The sequence below is a fragment of the Hyperolius riggenbachi genome, chromosome 1 (assembly GCF_040937935.1).
Source record: "Hyperolius riggenbachi isolate aHypRig1 chromosome 1, aHypRig1.pri, whole genome shotgun sequence".
Lineage (NCBI taxonomy): Eukaryota > Metazoa > Chordata > Amphibia > Anura > Hyperoliidae > Hyperolius > Hyperolius riggenbachi.
In genome coordinates, this window is record NC_090646.1 from 463,926,008 (window position 1) to 463,952,893 (window position 26,886).

Genomic DNA, 26,886 nt, shown 5'->3' on the forward strand with positions numbered 1-26,886 from the left:
CTAGGCAAAGGCAGTACAGACCATTGCCTGGAGTGCCATTGGTCTTAGGGGCGCCATGTTGCTGGATTAAGCCACGCCCCTTGGCCTAAGCCATGCCTCCTGGCTGAAACCACGCCCGCTGACTAAGTCCCGCCCCCACGGGTGTTTTATTACTTGCTTCTGCTGCATCTGCTTAGCATAAGTTGCAGGCAGCTGCCACTGTGTCCTTCTGTACCTTGTACATCCTTCCCCCCCCCCCCCCTTTGTGCCTCCTTCTGTCCCTTTTGTGTCTCCTGTCTCCTTGTGCCTCCTTCAGTCCCTTGTGCCATGTCTGACCCCCTATTTGTCCTTCTGTCTTCTTTTATGCCTCCTGTCTCCCTTTGTGCCTCCTCCTATCTTCATGTGCCCCCTTCAGTCCCCCTGTGCCACCTCTGCCTCCTTCTGTCCCCCTGTGCCTCCTTATGTCCCCTTGTGCCTTTCTTTGTTCCCCTGTGCTACAACTGCCCCCCTGTTCCTCCTGCAGTCCCACACTGCCTCCTTCTGTCCTCATGTGCCTCCTTCTGTCTCCTTTTGTGCCTCATTCTGTCTCCATGTGCCTCTTCAGTCCCCATGTGCTACCTCTGCTCCCTGTGCCTCCTTCTGTGCCCCTTTGTTCCTTCTTCTGTCTCCCTGTGGCTTTGTCTGTCCCCCTCTGCCTCCTGTCTCCCTGTGCCTCCTTACATCCCCCTCTGCCTTTTTCTGTCACCCTTTTGTGCCCCCTTCTGTCCCCCTTTGTGCATAATTCCTTTCCCCTTTGTGCCTCCCAGAGCTGGGACAAGGTCCTTCAGCACCCAAGGCTGAGACACCAAAGTGCGCCCCTCCATCCCTCCGCCCCAGCCGTCACACACTGATTGCTACTAGACTAAGAGGCGCCCCAGGGCCCCCAACCTCCCTAATACCTTAATCTCTAGTTATCTGACTTGCAGTCACTGCCATGTATCCCCTTTTCCTATTTCTTTCTGCTTCAAACACAATTTGGAATGACAACTGAATGAATTGTGCGCCCCCTTCTACACTGCGCCCTCTCCAGCCTCTGCCTCGGCCCGGCCCTGGTGCATCCTACTGTCTCCCTGTTTTTTCTGTCCCCCATTGTGCCTCCTTCTGCCCCCTTTGTGCCTCCTTATTTCTTCCTGTGCCTCCTTTTGTGTCCCTTTGTGCCTCAATCTGTCCCCCATTGTGCCTCCTTCTGCCCCACTTTGTGCCTTCTTCTGTCCCCTTCTGTCCCTCATGCCTTCTTCTGTCCCCCTGTACCGCCCGCTGCCCCTCTGTGTACCTCCTTCTGTCCTCCTTTGTGTGTCATTCTGTCCCCCATTGTGCCTCCTTTTGTTGCCCATTGTGCCTCCTTGTGTCCCCCTGTGTGACTTCTTCTGACCCTCATGCCTCCTTCTGTCCCCCTGTGCCTCCCTATGTCATCCTGTGTGCCTTATTCAGTCCCCCTGTGCCTCCTTCTGTTCCCCTTTGTGCCTCATGAAAGTGGAACCCTGCCTGTGTGTATTTTCTGGTGAAACGCTGCCTGCATTGTGTATTTCTGGTGACATGCTGCAGCCTTTACATGTATTTTTCTGGTGAAACGCTGCCACAATAAGTGTAATTTCTGGTGAAACACTGCCACATTATGATTATTTTCTGGTGAAACGCTTCTGCAATACGTGTATTTTCTGGTGAAATGCGGCTACATTACGATTATTTTTGGGGGGGAGGGGGGGGTAGGCGCCACAGGTTTTCTCGTCTGGAGTGACAAAATGGCTAGGGGCACCCCTGAAGACAGCCTCATATTGTGGTGGTAAAAATATAAAGTGCATGGGTAACCAATGCTAGGAGACTTGCACATAAAATGGACGAACTAGAATTCATTCTGATTGACAAAGGCTATGACAATGTGGGAATAACATGGATGGATGAAAGCCATGACTGGATAGCGAATTTAGAGGGATACAATTTGCTTAGGAGGGATAGAGCAGGGAAAAAAGGTTGAGGGGTTTGTCTCTTTGTTAAGAAATCTTTTACAGCGGTCATGAACCATGAGACGGGTGAAAATGTGGAGTCCATTTGGGTAAATATTCATGGTGGAAATAACTGTTGCCAATTGCTTATTGGGGTATGCTACAGGCCACCACATATTGATGAAGCTGCAGAACTGCAATTACTACAGCACATTGAAAAAGCTGCGAGTAAAAATGAGGTCATAGTTATGGGTGACTTCAACTTTCCAGACAATTATTGACTGGAGTATTGAGGCTACCCATTCTGGTAAAAGAGGCAGATTTCTGGCAACACTACAGGACAGTTACCTGACTCAAATGGTAACTGAACCAACTAGGGGGAATGCGTTACTGGATTTGATCATTTCAAATAGACCAGATAATGTATAAAATGTGCAGGTTCAAGAACATTTGGGAAATAGTAATCACAACATGATAACGTTTGATCTGGTGGTCGGGTCCCCCTCCCTGGGTCCTCACTACATTGCCGTGCCATTACTGGACTTCTGTCACTCCGGGGGTGTCACTCCCCCTAGAAACGCCACTGTGTTGCTCACCCTAGTATCCCGTGACTTCAGCAGCCCCTGCCTGGAAATGCCTATGCCTCCTCTTCCCCAGAATTAGGTCTCATGATTCCTTTCAGCATAGGATCGAACGCCGAGGCGCTAGAGGAGATGGGGGGCGTGGCATCATGCTCTGATGAGAATATTTGGGCATAAGAATATAAAAAAGGATTTTTGGAGAAGAATGCCCAAGAAACTATGTACAAGGGGTTCATAAATAAGAACAGCAAAACCTCATCTCTGATCCACTTTAAGCAATTACAAGGAGTGCAATAAAAGTTGTAAAAAAGAACTTAGGCTGGCAAAGATTGAAGCTGAAAATCAAATTGCTAGGGATGTCAAATCTAACCCAAAAAAGTTTTACGAGTACATCAACTCAAAAACAAACAATAAAACAAAAAAAGAAAGGTTGACTGTATTGGACTCCTAAAGGATGGAGGGTGGGCACTCAATGGTGGATGACCAAGGTAAAGCAGAGTTATTAAATGTTTCCCTTGTGAAGACAGAGCAAAGAAAGCATCACTGTTGCAAATTAAAGATGCAGAATAGTCTCAATCTTCCAATTGTAATATTAAATACTTAACGCAGCAAGTAGTAAAGGCAAGACTAAATAAATTAAAAATAGACAAGGCACCTGGCCCGGATGGCATGCATCCTCGTGTCCTAAGGGAATTAAGTTCAGTTTTTATTTAATCAATAAGGAGAAGGCACTCAACTGGCTTTCAAACTTGCGTTTATCAAATCATTTAGCAATTACATGACATGTTTTGGGGAAATACCCTTCATCAGGTGTACAGTGTGATGTACACCTATTGGAAAAATTTTAAAATCTGTTGAATTTAACTTACAAGCAGAGAAAACATGGGCTATCAAATCAGGGAATGTAAGGTCATTCTTGGTCAGAGCAAGTCTTTGGTCCCTCTTGCTTCCAGAAACTAAACTATTTGACTACATATAGCCTCTCACAGTGAGAGATTTATACCTTGAACCATATATTGAATATATACCATATGACAGGCACTGTAATAACCACCTCTGATTCACAGCCTAGGAAAAATAACACTGGATACACAAGTGTGGTATGTGTTAGTGTAGTTTAGTTTAGTCTAGTTTTGTTTAGTTCTGTCTTAGTTTAATTTAGGTTAAGACATCTAACAGACTACATGAATACATGGCTAATAAAGTTTTTCTTACCAAGTTAGCTCTAATATCAATAAGCTCTGCAACACTGATTGTGACATCCCAACTACAGGATGCGACTCCTGGGAACTTTGTAGGAGGGTTAATTCCCCCAGTTACCCGGAAGTACTGCTCCAACGGATAGTGACCACTCCATATAAGTCACAACAATCAGTACCAATTAGGTATCCAATTATTATACCACCCATCATCAGTTTACTTCAACGTACCTGGTTTAAAATGACTATGTTATACATTTATATGTTCATCTTATTCTTTGTATTACCAATGTACACCTTTATTGATATTACTGTATTATGGCTATTTATGCCTTGTTGTAAATTAAGAAAAATTTTCCAATAAAAATTTATTGAAACATACAGTGTGATGTACACCTGATGAAGGGGATTTCCCCGAAACATGTTGTGTAACTGCTAAATGATTCGATAAACGCAAGTTTGGAAGCCAGTTGCGTGCCTTCTCCTTATTGATAAAGATTATACTGTTTGTGGAGTGGTGACCCATGGGAGGATTGAGCACCGGCAACCCAGGCTGAGCTAGGCCTGTGGAGGAGGTTACCCAGGGAAACAATCTTTGGGAATTAAGTTCAGTTATCAATAAACCCCTTTAACTTATCTTTTGCGACTCCCTTTCAACTGGCAGAGTTCCAGTAGATTGGCGTGCAGCCCACATTTTCCAATTATTGAAGAAGGGCAAAAAAAAAAAAAAAAAATCAGATCTGGGAAATTATAGACCTGTAAGCTTAACATCAGTTGTGTGCAAACTATTTGAGGGGTTACTAAGAGATACTATACCAAGATTTTATAGTAGAAAATCTTATTTCAAAACACACGATTGGTTCGCACGATGGCCAGGGGCCCCGGACCTCTCTCACTGGCCGGGGCCCCAAGGCCAATATGCGATACCTGGAGGGGGGTGCAGGTGGACCCGGACCTCTCACACCCAGGCTCTGGACCTCTCACATCCAGAAAACCCACCAACACTGCCTCTATACTGAATGCTAAATTCAACACACACAAGCAATAGAACACAGCAGTACATGCATCCAGCTACATTTAAAGTGGTCAGCAGGTGCTCGTCAGCCAATCAGGATGCACTGTCATACACCCTTTACCTGCCATACCACATCTAGCAGCCATTAGCATTCAGGTGGGAGGCTTCAGTTGGACGCCATCGCAAGATTGCGTCGCTAGCAGGACCGCCCTGTGCAGGCATCCCTCCCACAGGGGTCCCTCCCTAACCGCACACCTGTCCGCCATGTCCTAGAGCTGAAAGAAAACGTTTAAAAACACACGATTGGTTCGCACGATGGCCAGGGGCCCCAGACCTCTCTCACTGGCCGGGGCCCCAAGGCCAATATGCAATACCTGGAGGGGAGTGCAGGTGTGCCCGGACCACTTAAATGTAGCTGGATGCATGTACTGCTGTGTTCTATTGCTTGTGTGTGTAGAAAATCTTATTTCTCAGCATTAGCAGGGGTTTACTAAAGACAGGTTCTGTTTGACTAACATGCTCCGCTTTTATGAGGTAGTGAACGCTAATATGGATATTGGGAATGCTGTAGATGTGATATACTTGGACTTTGCTAAGGCATTTGACACTGTTCCCCACAAAAGTCTGGTGCAAAAGTGGAGTATGCAAGGATTGAGGAAGAGTCTGTGTGCATGGATAGGGAACTGGCTAATGGACAGAAAACAAAGAGTTGTGATCAATGGATCATATTCAAAATGGGTGACTGTTAGCAGTGGGGTCCCACAGGGGTCAGTACTGGGTCCAGTGCTCTTCAATTTATTTATTAAATGATCTAGTAGATGCAGTAGAAAGCAATGTTGCTATTTTTGCAGATGATACAAAATTGTGCAGAATCATCAACTCTCAGGAAGATGGTAACATATTGCAACAGGATCTGGATAGGATGGCTATATGGGCACATAAATGGAAGATGAAATTCAATGTTGAAAAATGTAAAGTCATGCATTTTGGTCGTACCAATGGTCTAGCACAGGCATGGGCAAACTTGGCCCTCCAGCTGTTGAGGAACTACAAGTCCCACAATGCATTGCAGGAGTCTGAGCCACAGTCATAACTCAAAGGCAAATGCATTGTGGGATTTGTAATTCCTTAAAAGCTGGAGGGCCAAGTTTGCCCATGCCTGATCTAGCACCATACAAAATAAAACGGGATACAGATGGGGACACCAAACTTGGAGAAGGACTAAGGGCTCGTTTCCACTATCGCGAATCTGCATGCGTCCAACGCATGCAGATTCGCACATGTAATGCAAGTGGATGGGCCTGTTTCCACTGTAGCGTTGTTGAGGTGCGTTTTTTTCAGCAGTGAAAAACGCACAAAAGAGCCACAGAATTGGCCTGCGAGTGGAATGCATGCGAATCACCGCTAATGTATTTAATAGGGAATTCGCCTGCGGCTATGGTATGCGAATTTTCATGCGAAATCGCATAGGTACCAATGTAACTTCAAACAGGCAGTGACATGGTTAAATTCGCATTTACCCTCACCTATGCGAATTCGCGGCAAAAAACGCGAAAATATTCGCATCCGCATGCTATTTCATCAGAGGTGGAATCCAGGCGATTCTGCACCGCAATAGTGGAAACGAGCCCTAAGAAGTACTCATTGACAAGTTAAGTAATCGTATTCAATGCCAAGCCGCTGCAGCTAAAGCTAATAAAATTTTGGCATGCATTAAAAGGGAAATAAAAACTCAAGATGCTAGCATAATATTGCCATTGTTTAAGTTTCTAGGAAGGCCACCTCTGGAATATTGAATTCAGTTCTGGGCACCACATTACATTGGAAAGATATTGAAAGTTTTAGAGCAAGTGCAGAGACAAGCAACTAAATGGATATGAGAGATGGAAGGTCTCACTTACAAAGAAAGGTTAGATAAACTGGGTTTATTTAATCTAGAGAGAAAAAAAAAAAAAAAAAAAAAAGACACCTTAGAGGGGATCTAATTAACATGTATAAATACATCAGAAGGCAATATAAAACCTAGGCAGATGAGCCTAAAGGTCTATAGTGCTTTGAGTCCACCGGGAGAAAAGCGCAATATAAATGTTCTGTGTCTTATCTAATTCCATGTGCCCGGGGCTGTAGCTACAGTAACAGCCACTGATTAGCAGCCGCCACTATGCCAGCAGCAGTACCAGCTACTGATTAGCTAATGCCACTAGGCTAACCGCACTCGGTATATAGGTTATTTCCCGTAGAAATGTTTTATTCAACAAAATGTCACAGCTATAGTGTACCTAACAGCAATTAGCAAAAACTGTGCTTAATTTCACCAGTTTAGCCCCCCTAGCACTCAAGAACAGCAATATGGCCCTTGGCCTAAAAGGTTTTGGTGTCTACTTTAGGGGACGCAGAAGAAACCCTCATAGTTATCCACTATCTTACAGCACATTGGGCTCTATTCAAAAAACTGTTTATAAATGACTTATCACCTAATAATTGATTAAAAAAAAAAAAAAATAACCTTCCAGCACTTCAATTCTATATATTTTTCTTATTTCTGCTCCTTTGGAGCTTAAAAAAAGTAACAGATAAGGTGAAAACAGGTGAAAAAGCTTTGGCCAAACAGTGTGGGCGCAGTTTACTGCAACATATATGAAACCTAGGAGTTTTGAGAGGGCACTGTCCACCCAATCATATTAGCAGAATTTCCCTATGAGGTTTCAAGCTGGGTCCCCTAAACTAGACTAGTGACAACGTGTGGACACCCCTGCCCTAAGGCTGCTTACACACAGGGACGTTACAGGCGCACGTTAGTGCGCCTGTAACGCTCCCCCAACGCACAGCAATGTAACACAAATGGGCTGTTCACACAGCCCACGTTGCGTTACATGTAACGCTGCACGTTGTCCGGAAAGTGCAGCATGCTACGGCGTTAGAGCGGCTATAGCCGCGTTAGACTGTTTGCACATTCTCAGTGGGGGGCGGAGAGAGCCAGCTACAGTAGCCGCGCACATGGCTACTTAATATTCACTGCACTGGCAGCTGCTGATTGGCCGGCGGGACCACGTGATGCAGAGTGTCTCGCTCCGCATCACGTGGTCCCGCCGGCCAATCAGCGCCACTCTGGGAGACCTTATAGGGATAGAGCCGCCTAACGCGGCTCACTCTACCGTCCTCTCTTGCAGCACCATACGTTGTGTTAGGTGCACGTTATGCGACCTTAACGTAGCACCTAACGCAACGTCTTGGTGTGCAAGTAGCCTAAATTAACACAAATGATCATTTCAGGTGGCCAAAGTTGAAGGTGTACTCTGGAATTAATAATTTTTCACACCACCTAAATTATATTTTTCCTTTGCTTTAAGTTAAAAAAGGCAAGCATTTTAAAGGCAAAATAGAATATAGCATCCTAAATCTTCAGTAGATTATTGCAAGGAGGCACGTGAAAGGGGTGTATAATACAAAAGGACCCACCGGTTCTGCACTGCAAGTATGATGCAACAATGACTGCTTCTTAAACAGCACGATGCTGTTTAATCTTCCTCTTGATAGAAGACGTTTCCACTGTGAGCATGTCACCAAACGTTTCTGACTGGTTAACACTAGCATTCTCTCCTCCTCAGAGAGAAGTATATTATTCTGCAGAACCATTAACTTAAATACATGACATATTTTTACTCAAAGCCATTAATTGGCTTCAGAATAAATCTCTAAACAAAAACTCAGCTTGCCTAGCAAATCAGCCTGCTCAGACAGCTACTGCATCTAGCAAATCAGGCTTCCACCCTGCCCCTAGCTGTCACGTTATCACTTAGTCCCGGAAGTCATAGTGATGGGAAGTCCTGCTCTTTTCAATGAATCGATTCAATTCATTAAAAAAGAACTGGATCATGAACCAAATCATTTGATTCATGTCACTGGGGAGGGTGTGGCTAGCAGTAACTCGCTACTAGTCACTCCCCTCCTCTGCTAATTGGCACATATATCTATTATTCCTCCTCCTTCAGCTATGCAGCTGCAGTCTCGTTCACTGAACTGATTAGGTTCAATGTGATGAGTTGGATCACTCAACTCACAGGAAAGAACCGACTCAAATGAACCAATCATTCCTGAACTGGACATCACTAAATGAAACACGCTGAATTTTCGCGGCAGAACTTGGCACACTGTGGCCCCGCCCTATGGTCGGTTGCAGGACTCCGATAGGCTATTCGGCCAGATCATCGGTAAGATTACGTAATATACTTAGCGTGTACATGATGTAAGGGTAATACAGAGTATATTTGATTTGCATTGTAACACGCTGCTACGCTAATGCACGGTGTCATAAGGCATATGCATGTACAAACACAGAAGCGGTGTAATGAGGCTCACACTAAAGACACGTGGCCAGCATAGTCGTGTTTGACACATGAGCATTCTGTCGTTATCGATGAGAAAATGTGACACGAAGCCCAGCCAATACCTCGCATCTGTCTCGTTTTATCTCTCCCCCACAGTCTTCAGCCTCTAGCCGGGCTTCCGTGGAAGATCTCTTCCTGGAGACCGGCGTGAAGAAATCATTGATGGTTTTCTTCCCCAGCATTGCGGTGTAGTGGAATTCACGGTGTTGCTGTTAACTGGAGAATGGAAATATTTGGCGCCAGAATTCACAGGCTTTGCCCTGCCTTCTAGGAGGAGGATCCAGTGGCCGGGTACAACTTGCCAAGCATATGTTGTTGCTCCAGAAAACAAACTTGTCTCGGGTGATTAAAAATAATAATAAAACTACAAAAAAGTAGCATGCAGTACTTTTACAACCAGAAAAAAAGTTATCTACAGCAAAAAGCTTGGTCATACTTGATGTACCAAAAGGCGACATGTGACATGAGATAAACTTGTATGTACTGTGCAAAACATTGATAACCAGGCTGTTTTACTTGTTTTATTTTGCTGCCTGAAAGACAGTCAGGTTTAGGTATGGAAGTGACAGCTTCTGTCTTGTCAGTGCCTTGTCAGGAGTATAGTAAACCTCACATCTAATTACTGCCATAAAAGTTTTCCTGGCAGAATAAAACTTCTGTGAGCAGAGGGCGATAGAAAAAGGTCAATAGTTCATGTATTTTAATTTACGGACACTTTATAGGCTGAGTGCTTTTAGGGCCTGTTCTTACTTGAGCGGGAATCCCCACTCCCTCTCCAACTATTTGCGCAAATGTAGTGGCTACGCAGCGGGTGGGGAAGCTTACCTACCTTCCTTGCGTTCCACCGCTTTCCACGTGACTTGCTGCAGTGCAGCCCACTATACTTCAGTGGGCGTCATTGCAGGAAGTCACGCAGCGAGCGGAGGAAGGAAGGTAAGCTTCCCCGCTCACTGCATACAATTACATTTGCGCAAATAGCTTGAGGGAGAGCGGGGACAGGGGGACCCAGGTGAGGGGGCGACACCCCCCCCCTCCCCGCCACTATGCCCGCTGCCCCCCTTCCTGGCTGCTACCCCCTCAGGCTACCGGAGGACACCTATGGGGGTGACATTAAGGGGAGGAGTAGGCAATCCGGATCTCCCTCCGTTTCTGTGTACACAATAGCCTGTGTAGAGGGAGTTCAGTTTCAGTATTGTCTTGCCCTACCTCTTTGTGTATCTGGGGCCCGTTCAGTTTTTCAAAGCGGATCCCATGGACCCGTTTTTGAATTAGTTAAAGACGGCCGCTATTTTTAGCATTAATATCCATGGCTCTGGTTTTGGTGCAGGCCCAAAAACAAAGCCACTGATACGTTTTTAAAACAAATGTGAACCGAGCCTAACACCAATTTACCTGATGCTTTTAATTGTTCAAATTTTAAGCTGCATATATTTTGAATACAATTTATATCAACTCAAAACTATTAGCATATCAATCACATATTACAATATACCGGAAGCCACCTTCTTTTGTTTTCCCATATATATGTATTTTTTTTTACTAGGCTATATTTCTCATTCCGCTGCACATTTAAAGTCCTCAGCGTTCTTACAAGGACTCTTAGGCCCAGTGCACACCAAAACCGCTAGCAGATCCTCAAAACGCTAGAGGTTTTTGGAGCAGATTTCAGAGCGATTATAGGCATGTTTAGTGACGTTTTCTAAACATGCCTAGCATTTTTGGGAGCGGTTTTGTGTAGCAGATTACAAATATTGTTACAGTAAAGCAGTTACTGAACAGCTTCTGTAACAAAAACGCCTGGAAAACCGCTCTAATCTAGCGTTTTTCAGAGCGGTTTGAGCTTTTCCTATACTTTACATTGAGGCAGAATAGCATCTGCAAACCGCAAACGTGCAGCAGGAGGCACGTTTGCGGTTTGCTAAAAACCTCAAACCGCTGGTGAGCACCATCCCATTGAAATACATTAGCCAAGCGTTTTCATAGGCGGATGTGGTTGTCGGATCGCTGCTAAAACCGCTCGGTGTGCACTGGGCCTTACTGCAGGTAAAGCCTCGGAGAGTCGAAAAAGGGCAGCAATTCTGGATGACCTTGAAGGGAAATGCTGTACAGTGATGCTCGGATCCAGGAGATACTTGGATAGTTGCTATCCAGATATCTCCCAGTAAACCTGGGCTGGGGGGGGGGTCAGTCTTACCTGTCTGGCGTCTTCTTCGTCCGTCCCTGGCATCTCCCGCGATGCGGTCCAAGCGGCGGTCGCTTCCGGGTTGAAGGAGGAAGTGTTTGTAGTCACGTGATGCGCGTGGACCGCATCATGGGACACGCCAGGGATGGACAAAGAAGACATCAGACAGGCAAGATTGACCCACCCGCCCCGCACAGGTTTACTGGGAGATATCCAGATAGCAACCATCTCCCGGATCAGGATTTGAGCATCACTGATACTGTATTTGTATTGTGAATAGTGTATTATGGAGCAGTGTAAATGTGTATTTATAATAGCTTTTCGCAAAAAGTTTTTGGGGTTCTTCTTTCATCATGGCTTATTCTCTTGCTTTTTCCTTTTTCATAGACGTTTAACAAACCACAATGATAATAATTTGTTCCAACACATTTCTCATATAAACTAAAATCGCTGCTAAAACCGCTCGGTGTGCACTGGGCCTTACTGCAGGTAAAGCCTCAGAGAGTCGAAAAAGGGCAGCAATTCTGGATGACCTTGAAGGGAAATACTGTACAGTGATGCTCGGATCCGGGAGATACCCGGATAGTTGCTATCCAGATATCTCCCAGTAAACCTGGGCTGGGGGGGGGGGGGGGGGTCAATCTTACCTGTCTGACGTCTTCTTCGTCCATCCCTGGCATCTCCCGCGATGTGGTCCAAGCGGCGGTCACTTCCGGGTTGAAGGAGGAAGTGTTTGTAGTCACGTGATGCACGTGGACCGCATCATGGGACACGCCAGGGATGGACAAAGAAGACATCAGACAGGTAAGATTGACCCACCCGCCCCGCACAGGTTTACTGGGAGATATCCAGATAGCAACCATCCGGGTATCTCCCGGATCCGGATTTGAGCATCACTGATACTGTATTTGTATTGTGAATAGTGTATTATGGAGCAGTGTAAATGTGTATTTATAATAGCTTTTCGCAAAAAGTTTTTTGGGGTTCTTCTTTCATCATGGCTTATTCTCTTGCTTTTTCCTTTTTCATAGACGTTTAAAGAGAACCCGAGGTGGGTTTGAAGAATGTTATCTGCATACAGAGGCTGAATCTGCTTATACAGCCCAGTCTCTGTTGCTATCCCAAACCCCCCAAAAGTCCCCCTGCACGCTGCAATCCCTCATAAATCACAGCCAGCACTACTTACACACAACTTGTCAGAGCGGGCTGTGTTTATCTCTATAGTGTCAGTCTGCTGCTTTCCCCGCCTCCTGCAGTACTTCGGTCCCCGCCTGCATCCCTTCCCTCTCCACTGATTGGAGGAAAGGGACGGGGGCAGGGACCGGAGCTATGCAGGAGGCAGGGGAGCAGCTGAGACTGACACTACAAATGTAAACACAGCCCGCACAGCACTGCTGTGATTTATGAGGAATTGCAGAGTGCAGGGGGACCTTAGTGGGGTTTGGGATAGCAACAGAGGCTGGGCTGTATAGGCAGATCCAGCCTCTGTATGCAGATAACTTTCTTTAAACACACCTTGGGTTCTCTTTAATAAACCACAATGATAATAATTTGTTCCAACACATTTCTCATATAAACTAAAATCGCTGCTAAAACCGCTCGGTGTGCACTGGGCCTTACTGCAGGTAAAGCCTCAGAGAGTCGAAAAAGGGCAGCAATTCTGGATGACCTTGAAGGGAAATACTGTACAGTGATGCTCGGATCCGGGAGATACCCGGATAGTTGCTATCCAGATATCTCCCAGTAAACCTGGGCTGGGGGGGGTCAATCTTACCTGTCTGACGTCTTCTTCGTCCGTCCCTGGCATCTCCCGCGATGTGGTCCAAGCGGCGGTCACTTCCGGGTTGAAGGAGGAAATGTTTGTAGTCACGTGATGCACGTGGACCGCATCATGGGACACGCCAGGGATGGACAAAGAAGACATCAGACAGGTAAGATTGACCCACCCGCCCCGCACAGGTTTACTGGGAGATATCCAGATAGCAACCATCCGGGTATCTCCCGGATCCGGATTTGAGCATCACTGATACTGTATTTGTATTGTGAATAGTGTATTATGGAGCAGTGTAAATGTGTATTTATAATAGCTTTTCGCAAAAAGTTTTTTGGGGTTCTTCTTTCATCATGGCTTATTCTCTTGCTTTTTCCTTTTTCATAGACGTTTAACAAACTACAATGATAATAATTTGTTCCAACACATTTCTCATAAAAACTAAAATTATTAAAGCCCTTGTTCCAGTCCATGTATGTATACTGCATCTGTTCAGGGCCGGTTCTAGACCTTGTACAGCCTGAGGCAAACTTGTTAGGATGCAAGCTTATCCCCCCCATTTTTGGAATGATCGCACAGCACCTAAAAATTAGGTAGGTAGGTAGCCAAGTATAGATGCCCCCTGTATAGGGTAGCCAGGTAAAGTTGCCCCCAGTATAGGTAGCCAGTATGGCTGCCCCATTATAGGTAGGTAGTATAGTTGCACCAGTATAGGTAGCTAGTGTAGTTGCCCCCAGTATAGGTAGCTAGTATAGTTGCCCTAGGTATAGATTGTATGGTTGCCCCAGTTTAGGTAGTTATAGTTGCCTCCAGTATAGATAGTATAGTTGCCCCCAGTATAGATAGCTAGTCAGGTAGGTGGCCAGCCTGCTCCCCCATCCCTTCCTCTCCACGGCTGCTGCTCGTGTTACCTTCTGAGCTGATGGCCACTTCCTCTATGCTAGTACCTGGCCGGCTCTCCTCCGACATAGACTTCAGTCACAGCAGCGCAACCCACGGCTGCTGTGAAGAGGAAGGAAGCAGGACAACGGTTCTTCTGATAGCAGCAATTTTTCAGAACAAAAAGGAAACATTTATATTTTTCTCAGTTTAGGTTCCCTTTAAGACTTATACCCTGTACTATATACTTTTGCAAGATATACTGATATCTGTAAGCTTGATAAAGGACCTGTTGTGGCCCGAAACGGACTAGTGTTGTCACCATTGTACATCAATTTTTATCTATATTGGCATTCTACAACATTTGGCTGCTTTAAAAATAGGACCTTGGAACTTTTTTGGTTTATGCTAATTAAGTTTACTTGTTTTTAACGGACCTTTTTTCTTGTTTTTTTTTTTTTTTGTATTCCCCTCTCGTTTTTGTTAATGTAGGGTTTCCAACAATGTTGTCATCAGTTAATTGCATTGTTTTATAATTGCAGGTCTTGCAATTGAAATAAGAATTCAACGCTGAGATTTGAATTGCACAAGGCCATTCTTTATTTGAAGGTTTACTCTGTGACATTTTTATATGGATACATTTATAATAAAGAGTCCTCCCATCAAAAGATGTCATGAAGAGGAGAGTGTGGCGCGCTCAGACGCCGGCTCCTCTGAGAATGATGTGGTAAAGAAGAGTAAGCATGAGGCTGCTGATGCTTTGCTGCCAGAACAGAGTTATGTGTGGAAAAGAATACAAGCAGATAACCTGAGTTGTGATTATACTATTCTGTTCACTAAGGCAGAAGCAAATGAGATCTTTCAGAAACTGGAGAAGGAATTGGTGTATTTTTCAGGTAATGGAAATTCTCATAACATACATATAAGATTAACCAATATTGTTTTTATTGTAGTCTTCAAATTGTACCCGTTACCTTCATATTGTCTTGTATAGCTGCTTTACAATTTTATCCAGGGCCTGTATATCCCTCAGAGGGCTCACACTATAATGCCCCTACAACACTCTACAGCCCATTTTATGGTGTTGTGGGCAGAAACAGGCCTGTGCACACGCTTTACTAAAGTCGGCTGAGGCAGACGTTATATAATCGAACATATGTACGGGAGCCCCCAACCCACAAACGGTTCGACCGTTGGATTTACTTACCCAACGGATGGCTAACTACTTTGAAGATGCCGCTCCCCCAACCGCCACGTGGCGCGTGTGCTGCTCTGTTGCCCGTCTGCCCCGCCCCCCCCCCCCCACACACACACACACACATAGCAACAGTATGCGTCGCCAGCTACACAGTTGACACGTGTCTGTACTGGCCAGCCCAGCAATGTCACCCAAGGGAATCAGTTCCTGATCCCAGACGGCTGACATGCATCATAGGTGTGTACACAGCTTTAGACACAGAGCACATACAGAAGTAGAGTGGTTAACCTCATGCTCTGTTCTTGTTACTACATGAGCTGGAAGACACTTGCGGTTTATAAAGCCTCCATGCTGAGCTTAAAGGACAACTGTAATGAGAGTGATATAGAAGCTTCCATATTTATTTCCTATTAAACAATACCAGTTGCCGGGCTATCCTGCTGAACCTCTGCCTCTAATACTTTTAGCCATCGACCCTGACACAAGCATCCAGCAGATCAGGTGTTTCTGGTGTTATTGTCAGATCTGACAAGATTAGCTGCATGCTTGTTTCTGGTGTTAGTCAGACACTGCTGCAGCCAAACAGACCAGCAGGGCCGCCAGGCAACTGGTATTGCTTAGGAGGAAATTAATATGGTAGCCTCCATATCCCTCTCATTACAGTTGTCCTTTAAAGTGGATCTATAGTCAGAATTTCCCCTCTACTCTAAAATATTAGTCACCATAAAAACCTCTAGAGACAAACCATATTTCCCTAAAAAGTTACTGAACGGTTCCTTTTTTGCAGAGCAGCTTATAAGTGCTGCATTGAAGCTCCCCAGATTGTTCTTTTAGCACTAATTGCACTTGATAAGACACAGCACTGAGTTGTTTTCTTTTTTGCAGGATTCAGGGCTTATTCACAGTGGGACGTTGAGGAGCTGCGTTATAAACTCTAACTCAGTTTACAGCACTGCAATGCTAATCCTATGGTAGGTTCATTAGCGTTGCATTGTAATGTGTAGCGTCCTGTATGCTTTACTGTACCTACTATATGCGATGGTAACGCAACGTTAATGTGCGTTGCCACCTTTTTTTTTTGCGTTGCATTTTAATGCTGCATTGTGACTTTAACGTCGCATTACAACACAACACAACATCCCACTGTGAATGTAGCCTCAATAACTGTGAACAGCTCTGTAAGCATGGGAGGCAGGATCTTCCACACCAAATGATTGTTTGAATTTATTTCATAGATACCCCACCTTTGCAATTATAGTTCCTAGCACTGCTATACTTTGAGCTGAAGGATATATGATATTTATAGGGATGAAGTTGCCTAAGGAACAAAGCCAGTAAGATGATTGCATGAGCACTGAATAGTAAGAAAATGTTTTTATTGTATATTATACCAGACTGTTAAGAAGCATGGCAATGTGATAGTGTTTTGTTGTCTGAATCAAGTTATTATATGTATAAATTAAATAATCTCTCCTGTTCCCTTTGTATTTTGTTTCTGTCTAACCCCTGCACTGAAGATAGGAAGAATGGGCAAGCTCTATACAGACATTTTTCTTGCTGGGAGTCTGTTAAGGTAGCAGAGGTTGTGTTTAAAAAATGTAATATACCCTAAACAAATCTCAGACTTTGATTTGTGTTTTTGTAGACGAGTTGTTCCCATTCTTTTTGACCTTTCATCACTTCAAGACATATGTTTTAAGCAAAATTGAAATAAATATATTAAAATCCTAATTTTAGAAACTAAAAATGTGTCTGCCGCCATAATAAAAAGTGAAAGTGTGCACAATGAGGGACAAATCCCTCAGTGAAAGATGCCCAGCAGCTAGCCCATTACCTTATTTTTAGCACCCTTTACCAGTGGCGAACTAAGGGGGTGATGTCACCATGGCAGGGGGTGACATTGGAGTGCTGTGCAGCCGCCCTGGAGCAATTCAGAATATCGTACAAGCAGAAGCCGTGCTGTGAGATCTCACCTGCTGCTGCACGGCGGAGTCCACGATGCATGCTCCTGTCACCGCTCAGCTCTCCCCCTAGTGCTGGCATTTTTTCCTGCATTCACCCAACCTATGTCTGAACTGCCCACCTTCACCTAACCACATAGGCCTAACACTAACCTTTCCCCTACCTGCACCTAACATTAACCCCTTACCACCTATGCTTAACACTAACTCCCCCACCACAAACGCCTAACACCAACCTCCCTCATACCTACGCCTAACACTTAGCTCCCCTATACTCGCACCTAACAATCTCACACTCCCCCACTTACGCCTAACGACCATTTTTTAGGGTATACCCATTACCCACTGTGCCAGCACTCACTCCTTTCTGTTTTTTGGGGGGGCTGAGGGTGAGATGTTGGCCATTTAATACCCACCACCGGGTGTTAAATGCCCTAGGTATGCCACTGCCCTTTACTGACTCAGATCTTCCTGAGGCTGTGTCTGCCTCTTCTCCTTGGGCCCAGTTAGAGAGCACCACTTTTGTGTCCTCACTTATTGCATAGTTGGGAGGGGGGGTAGGGCAGGCACGGGAAGTAGAGGAAGTGCCTGTAGTCAGAGTGCAGCATGTAGAGGAGAGGGAGGTGAGGTGCACGAGGCAGCTGGGCGCTGTGACATATTACTACTGATGCTGGGATACACTGTGTTATGGCAGACCAGTTGGAACCAGCATTGTACAATGTTTTCTATTAAAATATCTGGAGCAAACTAAGACTGCACCAGTTAAACCTGGTGAAAGTATTATGGTACCTTGTAGGTTCTACATAAAAATATGGGAAGAACCTTGGTGTAGCTTGTGTTGGTGGTTGTTCTGGAATCCAGGACACAGTATGTCACAGATGTGCAGTAGTGGAAGGAACTTTTTATTGTATTAGGAAATTCTTTGACTTTTCTCCACTTCAGCTTACCAAAAGGGCCACAAAGGGGCCCCAAATCTACTACCTTGCCTAGGGCCTCATTACATCTTAAATCATCTCTGCCCCAGACACAGCTCCATCCATGGAATTCATTAACTTGAGATGGAACTTCTGTTATGCATATGGAAAATGAACTTTATGGAAACTCTCTGAACTCTTTAACCACTTCCGTACCACTTCCGTACCAGCAGTCTCTGGCCCCTTAAGGACCAGAGACTGCTGGTACCAAAAATGGGGCTTACCAACTCATTGCTGCATGGACCCGCTGCTCTCGCTGGTCACCCATTGTTGCAAGCCCCTCGCTATGACGGCAGAGCTCTGTGAGCCAGTTTCAGTGGCTCCTGCCCCAGTCATCAATGTGAGCCGATAGCGACAGCAGAGTCAGGGGCCTGCAACGATGGAGAGATAGGTGGGAGCAGCAAGAGATTCGGTCCCTGCAAGCACAGTAATTGAAATCTATGCCCTGACAAGAATAAGCAGGGCATAGATTTCAATGACAACGGTCAGGAAGCATTTTTACATGCTATAATTACAGGTTAAGGCATGTTTCGTGGACATCTATAATATAAATGCTTGTATAGATACTACTTCTGCCGATTTCAGAAGAAAACCTTTTGCTTTGTTAGACAGATAAGAAGGGAACAAAGCTTGCTATTGTCTATGATGCGGTTATTGCAGCTATTTCTCTGCCTTGGATGGCTCTATGGGCGGGACAGTGACCTTGAATTATTGATTTATAGCAGGAAGAATCAAACAGGTTGTTAGGAAGTGGATATCGGCCACCTGTATTGTTGCATGACATGAAGCGTATAATGAAGCATTGGTGTCACTTTTAAATTCTGTATCCATAAAGGTGAAGTTGCGTTGATGCTTTCATCCAGTCTTGGATCTTATGAAACTTTCACCTGTCTTAATTCAAACACATTAATATCTAGAATGGCAGCCTAAATGATTAAACAGTATTCCACACTGTACTTTTTTTGTAGGAGATCTGAGTAAAGTTCAGGTATTTGGAAAATGGCACAGTGTTCCCAGAAAGCAGGTGACCTATGGGGATGACGGACTAACCTACACATTTTCTGGGATCACACTGTCTCCGAAACCTTGGATTCCTGTACTTGATCAAATAAGGGGCCGAGTGAAAATGGCCACAGGACACTCATTCAACTTTGTACTTATTAACAGGTATGACATTCTCGACATCATGCTGTCTTTGTATGTTGTGGGCTGTATATGTGGGATGCCTCTGGGTTGGTACATCCAGGGATCTTTCTGTTATATTAAAAAAGCTAAGTAAGCAAACTCACTAAAGTCATTTTCTATCTCTGCCAGGGCTTCTAAAGTGAGCGGTATATTGAGGCTGCCATGTTTATTTCCTTTGGAACAATACCAGATTCCTGGCAGTCTTGCTGATCCCTTTGGCTGCAGTAGTGTCTGAATCACACCCCTGAAACAAGCATGCAGCTAATCTTGTCAGATCTGACAATGTTAGAAACACCTGATCTGCTGTGTGCTGCTTCAGGGTCTATGGCTAAAAGTATTAGAGGCAGAGGATCAGCAGGACAGCTAGGCAATTTGCATTGTTTTGAAAGGAAAGTAATACGTCCGCCTCATATCCCTCTCACTTCAGCACTCCTGGAATATGTGACACAAATAAATGCTCTGTGTATTATTCATCCTGTCAGATATGAGAAGCAGATTTTGGTGCTTCTCTGACAGCAGTTATCACTTTCTACAAAGAATAGTAAATCCTAGAGTCCCTCCATTCCTTGTAATAGGACAGTACTGCATGGGCAGGCTCCAGTTCACTAGCTGAGTGTAAACTCAATCAAGAAACATCAATCTTTTTACCACCTGAACCACTCCAAACTAGAATCCTGATCAGCCAGACACCATCTTGTTCTTGGAGAAGCACAAAGCTGTGGTAACCTTGACCCTGTACTACTATCCTCCATAGTTCCCCAATAAAGGGGGGTTGGAATTACAATCGCTGAACTTAAACTTTTTTTTCTTTTTTGAATTAAAATTTTTTGTTTATTAGCTCTAAAATTAATATTCAATTATTAGTCTGTCCATGCATTTGTAAGCTATCCCAAGGAGTAGAGCTACTCTAGAAATAATTCTGGCTCGCATGCAAATTTAATGCAAACGGTATGCTGCTTGGCACTGAGCCAATCCAAATTGGTGGGTTTTTTTTAATTATTTGGCCCACTTCCAAGTAGCATACAGTTTGCATCAAAGGACACCTGAAGTGAGACCGATATGGAGGTTGCCATATTTACTTTCATTTAAACAATACCAGTTCACTAACGGAATTTTGATGTGTTCTCTTTCCTCTGGCATGGTTCTGGACATTCCCAGTTTCCATTTAGTTGAAATTTGGTGACCTAATTCCTTAATAGTGACAAAAGCCTTGTAGATCTTTTTTTTTCCTCTTGGATATGATAGATTAACCTTATGAGGGCACAAGGACAAAGCACAGGAAACTGTCCATATACGGTAGTTTACATCCTTTCCAGTTGTGACAGCTCCAGATCAGGATAGGATTCAAACTGAAAGGTGCAAGACTCGCATAGAACACTTGCTCCAATAACTTGCTTATTAAAGGGAACCTAAACTGAGAGGGATATGGATGTTTTAAACAATACTTGTTGCCTGACAGTCCTGCTGATCTATTTGGCTGCAGTAGTGGCTGAATCACACCTGAAACAAGCATGCAGCTAATCCAGTCTGACTTCAGTCAGAGCACCTGATGTGCATGCTTGTTCAGGGGCTGCAGCTAAAAGTATTAGTGGCAGAGGATCAGCAGGAGAGTCAGGCAACTGGTATTATTTTAAAAGAAAAAATCCATATCCTTCTCAGTTTCCATTTAATAAAATGTAACCCACTATTGATGCATAAAGCCTTAACGTGTCCATTAATGGTACAATCTCTTGTCCAACTGTCAGATGAGTGGGATCGGGCATAGTCTTTGCTACCGATCGGTGACAGACAATTGATTTACTGATTGTTCTGTCCATCTGGTTTTTTTTTTTTTTTTTTTTGGATCAGTTCCATTGAGTAGAATCCTGCTTTGACTGAGGGCTAAAGTGGTATGATGTTATATTTATTTATAAGGTTGTGTATTCTTTCGTTCTTCACAAGGTACAAAGATGGGAATGATCATATGGGAGAACACCGAGATGATGAGAAGGAGCTCGTCCCACAGAGTCCTATTGCTTCTGTGTCTTTTGGAGCCTGCAGGGATTTTGTATTTCGGCACAGAGACTCCCGCATCAAGAAGTCTGGATGTCACATTGAGCCTGTGAAACTACAGCTAGAACATGGCAGCTTGCTTATGATGAATTTCCCCACCAATGTTTACTGGTACCACAGCCTGCCAGTAAGGAAGAGGGTGCTCGCTCCCAGAATCAATTTAACTTTCCGTAAGATTATACCACAGAGCTGCAGATAAAATATTTAAATATTAAAGAGAACCCGAGGTTGGTTTGATAAATCATATTAGGACACAAAGGCACGTTCTGTATACAATGCCCAGCCTCTGTGTCCTTCCAGCGTTCCCCCAGCTCTGCTGTCCCCCATTTAAAAAAAAAACAGGCTAGAGACACGCAGATTGTGGCTGGCCTGTTATTTACCTTTGCCTGTCATTCACCTGCCACTCCCCCGCCTCCTCTATTGCGCTGCTCTCCGCCTGTGTCCCCTCCCCGATCTCCGTAAGCTGATTGGAAGAAGCTTACAGAGGCGGGGAGGGAAAGGACACAGGAGGGGAGCCACGCTATACAGGAGGCATGGGGAGTGGCAGGTGAATGACAGGCAGAGGTAAATAACAGGCTAGTGAGAATCTGCGTGTCGCTAGCCTGGTGCTTTTTTTTTTTTCTAATGGGGGACAGCAGGGGGGGGGCTGGATGAATGCTGGAAGGACACAGAGGCAGGGCATTGTATACAGAACGTGCCTCTGTGTCCTAATACGATTTATTAAACCCACCTCGGGTTCTCTTTAAGTAAGTCGATATTAAAATGATCTTTTTCTAATCAACCTCATCTTCCCGGCCTGCAGCCTCGATTACATAAATGTTTTCACAAGTTAACTCCTGGTGACGACAGTAAGAGACAGTCTGCCCAATCAGAATATCAGAGAGCCCATGTTTCTAAAGCCTTGTGAACATGTATGAGGCATGTCATCCCCTTTTTTATTTATTGTATTTATAAAACCGCAACATATTACGCAGCACTACACAATAGGTAAATGGGCTAACATACACAGAGAATGATTTGATAACAGTAGTTCAGTGTCTTTGGTCAAAATAATCTGTTGTAGTCCACTAGAGGGGTCTCAGACAGTGAGATTGCATAATCAAGCTGGAAACACTAGGGGGGGGGGGGGGGGGGGGGATGCCAAAGGCTTACAATCTCAATCTTGTACCTTTTGTGCCCCCTTGTGTCATCCTCTATGCCCCTTGTATCATCCGGTGTCCTCCCCTCTCCACCTTGTCATTTTGTGTCACCCTTTGTGCCTGTGTCCTCTTTTGTCCCTATGTCGTCCTCCGTCCCTCGTGTGATCCTGAAGCCTGTGTCCTCCTCTGTTCCCCTTGCGTCATCCTGTGTCCTCCTCCATGCTCCTGTCCTCCACCGTGCCTATTGTATTGTCCTGTGTCCTCCTCGTGTCATCCTATGTCCTGCTTTGCCCCCTTATATCCTCTTCTGTGCCTTTTGTGTCTTGTCTCCCTTCTATCCTCCTCTGTGCCTTTTGTGTCCTCTTTTGTCCCCCTAGTGCTCCCCATGCAGAGTTATGCAGCAGAAGTGTCATCTCACCTGCTCCATAAGCACCTGCGGCAATCTGCTTTATCTTCTCTCTCGGCTTCCCCTAGTGCCGGTCACATGGAATGACGCGATCAGCAGAAGTCGACACTATAGGAAGCTGTGAGAGAGAGAAAATATCTGATCGCCGCAGTCGAGACTTGCGTTGCCGCTTCTGCTGCCAATACCTTGCATGGCACAGTACAGGGAGTCCCCGACATTGCGGCAGGCATTTGCTTCGGTGGGCGTTCATAAGTTGGGGGCTCCTTGTCCACATATTTTTCGGACCATAAGACACTTATTTTGGGGAGAAAAAGTCACTGCATCAAAATGTTCTATTTCTCAGATAATCATCATAAATAAAGTGTATATACAGTAATAACAGTGCTTATTACACAAAAATTATACCAATCCAAAACAGTTATTTGTGCTGCTGCAATAAAGCAGTCACCATATGTTTAAAATAAGAATCACATCTGATTGTGATTATGTAACAGATGTATACTCAGGAATATTTTATATATAATAAATAACATCTCTGCTGTAAGAATAACGCCCATTGAGAAGTTGTCACTATTAGGGATTGTAAACAAGATGAAAATCATTTAATGTTCATGCAGATTGAAAATGGACCAGTTCAATTCTTTTACAAAAATATTTATTTTTTAAACAGCATATAATGTAAAAGTGATACAAGTCAATATATTTACAAAATTACTGTACATTTCATACACGTGAGGTTTGGTCTGGCGCTAGTCATGAAGAAGATAAAAAAAATATATACTGTGTGTCAAAACAACAAAATGTTTTGGCAATAACGTTCGACGGTAAAAATAACATTTTACTGCTAGGTTCAAAACCCAATCTTCTTCATGCATGTTACAGATCAGAATCAGAACCGTGCGGAACTGGATGTTACAGGCTCAAGCTTATATATCAAATACCAGACGCTATATAATTATTTCTACTGCCTTTTTGATGTGTCATATATAAACTTGTGCATGTCGCACCCAGTTCTGGATCGTGGCTGAAAAAGAAACTTTGGTTTCGAAAACTTTGATAAAAAATTTCTACAGCTACTCATTAACCCATTAGAAGCTTTAAGCATTTTTTTTTTTCGTTTGAAAGCTGCTGGTGCATTCTAAACCACTGTCTGCATATCTCGTTTGGCTGCTTGGTGCAGCCAAACGACCGCATGGCAGGGAGCCGTTTATAGTTACCTGTTCTGGATGGCTTCTACTCCTCCTCCACCGGTGGCTCTGAACTTCCGACAGGGCTTCTGGGTCCCAATTACATGATATGATGTGATCAGCAATCCAGGAGGTGGTCGAAGAGGGGTGACGCTGTTACGTGATCGGAACCGAGAAGACATGTACGGATTACAGTGCCACCGCAGTGGAGGAAGAAGAAACTAATCCAGCCGCCCGGACAGGTAACTATGAAAGCTCCCTGCTGCCCACTCTGCATGCCCTGTCAAGCCTGAGGAAGGCACGCTTCCCCAGCGGTAGGAAGAATTCGGCCCTGCAGGCAAAGTTTAATTGTATTTGGTTGCTAAAGGGTTAAAGGTATTACTTACAGCAACTGCAGTTACTGACAAAACATAGTTTTTCTACACTTAATTTTGTCATAAGCCACCAATATTTGTTTGCTCTTCCTTTTCCAAAAATTCTTCCAATTCTTTAATCAATGACTTGTCCAGCAAGGAGTCTTTTTTGATGCGTATAGCCAAGTGCAGTGGTAGATCCCTGAGAGAGGGTAGAAAAAAAATGTATTTTGTCAGACATATTTCAATGTTTGGAATGTGCTCACAAAGCAGAGCAGTTATGAGGAGCCACACAGACCAGTGGCACATCCTTACACACAGAGCAAAGTTAGAGAAATTGGAAGGCCAAAAGCCACTCCTATCCAGGAAATGATTCATTGTCAAACTTAGGATAGATTGCATGACATGACTTATTTAGACACGGGGAGAACATACAAATTCTCCGTGCAGATAGTGCCCTGGCTGGGATTGGAACCGAGGTCCCAGCGCTGCAAGGCCAGAGTACTATCCACTATGCCACCATGCTGAGATTGCGCACGTGACTGGCCAGTATGCATCAGTTATATGAAACCGGCAGATACACATGAATGAATAATACACGTGGATGTTGGCATCTTTGCAATGGACCGGACACAACTGTTATCATTTAGAAGTTGCAAGAAATAGTAGGATTTCAGGTTTAATTTGTAAGTAAGCCCACTGTGACCAAAGCAGAAATATACAGTATATGCCAATGTCTGCTCAATGAGTAACAGACAATTCCATATTGTGAAATAAGTAAGCAACAGATGCCTGGTAATTAATAGGCAGCCTGATTTGCCAGCAGGCTTTTTCATTTCTTGTTACGCTGAAATTAGATATTTTCTGTTCTACTCTTCTGAGGAGTTGCAGATCCCTGCAATGTGAGCAGCACACACCTGTCCAGAATGAGTCAGGAAACATTCTCTCCCACAGTGGCATACCTAGGGAATTTGGCACCCCGACCCATATGCAATTAACTTTTTCTCTTAAATTTTCTCCTAGGTGACATGTATAAACTTGTCAATAAAATGCCCTTTAAGCCACCAGAAAGCCAGAAAATACGCAAAATAATAATACTTTTCACCTACTTTTCAGTGCTTTTTCAGTTGAAAAGTGCTGGAAAGTGATTTTAAATAGAAGATGGAAAAATGATCTCCTAGGAGAAAAGGAATTGCATATGGATCCCATTGCTGATTATTTACAGACACCCCAGACAGAGCTAACCGTTATGAAACTTTGTACTCTATACAGTGCTGCATAAGATGACAGTGCTATATAAATACACAATAATAATATGGTAGGACATTAGACTATGGTACAATTACATTGTGAGCTCCTCTGAGGACAGTCAGAAAAGGGGGACATACGAAAGGGGGATAAAGAGCAAGAGGCTCAAGACAGAGAGCCTGGTGAGAGAGGAGAAATGGCAGGAAGACCTCTCACCAGGACTGCAGACATCACCAGTGCTGTTTGGCAGGGACATGCTATTAAAAGAAGCCACTACAATCTGAAGAGAGGAAAGGGTTATGAGAGAAAACAGGGTGGAAGCTGGAATAAGATTACCTGCAATCAAGCTAATCTAAATTGTTTGGAGCTTGCTTCTCTGCTCACTACAGAAGCCGGCTGTCAACACCTGTATAATTGGCAAACTTTTCTGCATTATTGATAAATTACTCTGATCAGGATAAATAATCAATAGTCGAGGGCACTCTGGTATTACAGCAGCCAGTGCACATGGCTACTAATGACAGACAACTTCTGAAGCACTAAACACATTGTGCCACCTCTCCCTGCTAACATCCCAGCTGCAGCACAGCAATCATTCTCTCTACTCACCCTGCTGCTATGCACAATCACTCACTGCAGGCTGTGTGTAGAGAGCGAGGAGACACATTGCCCACAGGACAGGAAGGGGGAGGGTTACAACATCTAGTGCAGGAGGTAGTACAGTCCCCTGCCCTGCCTGCTGCTATTTTCCTGAATCTTGCCCAAACTATGAAAAAAGGTCCCAGGTAGAAGAACACCGTGACTGAGCACCACAGTGGCACCCCTGGCCATAACTATACCCGGTGCTGTGGGCACCTGCAGCCTTATGGCAGGTAAATCACTGCTCTCTCATTCGGCTTCTCTGTGTCTGAGTGCACAACACTGAACTTATACTACACCTGACCCGCGGCAAAGCTACCTAGGTATGTATGTTGTATGCCCAAACAATTCTATGGGCCTGTTCACAGTAACGGATTGCGTTATTCTAACTCGCTGCATGCAGGATTTGTATCAAAGTCTATGTCCCGTATCCACAGCAGTTCACACACAACGCGTGCATTATGTGACACACCACTGTGAACCTAGCCAGACTGTTGGAATAAACTAGGGTAAAAATACAAAACAAAAAACAATGGCTTTCAGGCAAGCTGAGGCTGGTGGTAACAAG

General features: G+C 44.4%; 3 protein-coding genes across 7 annotated transcripts in view; 1 reads left to right on the top strand and 2 right to left on the bottom strand.

Annotated features, from left to right (window-relative positions):
* The window catches only part of UNG (uracil DNA glycosylase), a 26,497-nt gene extending 17,097 nt beyond the window's left edge, over positions 1-9,400 (bottom strand). The window contains exon 1 of one of the 2 annotated variants that reach the window (XM_068239441.1): positions 9,207-9,400. In XM_068239441.1, coding sequence (XP_068095542.1) covers positions 9,207-9,326 — 120 coding nt within the window. In that variant the 5' untranslated portion in view covers positions 9,327-9,400. Of the gene's footprint in view, positions 1-8,215; positions 8,581-9,206 lie in introns of those variants that run through there. The other variant, XM_068239431.1, reaches the window with a different exon arrangement.
* On the top strand, positions 8,864-21,818 carry ALKBH2 (alkB homolog 2, alpha-ketoglutarate dependent dioxygenase). Of its 2 annotated transcripts, none has more exons than XM_068239456.1 (4): positions 8,864-8,967; positions 14,519-14,872; positions 19,078-19,276; positions 21,236-21,818. In XM_068239456.1, exons 2-4 carry the CDS (start codon positions 14,608-14,610, stop codon positions 21,543-21,545), a joined length of 774 nt encoding a protein of 257 aa, XP_068095557.1. In that variant the 5' UTR covers positions 8,864-8,967; positions 14,519-14,607; the 3' UTR covers positions 21,546-21,818. The 2 variants fall into 2 exon arrangements, with proteins under 2 accessions (XP_068095557.1, XP_068095567.1); XM_068239466.1 differs by lacking the exon at positions 8,864-8,967 and adding an exon at positions 9,376-9,435.
* Positions 21,819-23,529: 1,711 nt separating this feature from the next.
* FANCG (FA complementation group G) overlaps positions 23,530-26,886 on the bottom strand; it is a 37,016-nt gene continuing 33,659 nt past the window's right edge. For all 3 annotated transcript variants that reach the window (XM_068239489.1, XM_068239498.1, XM_068239480.1), the window contains one exon: positions 23,530-24,633. In XM_068239489.1, coding sequence (XP_068095590.1) covers positions 24,513-24,633 — 121 coding nt within the window. In that variant the 3' untranslated portion in view covers positions 23,530-24,512. The remainder of the gene's footprint in view (positions 24,634-26,886) is intronic.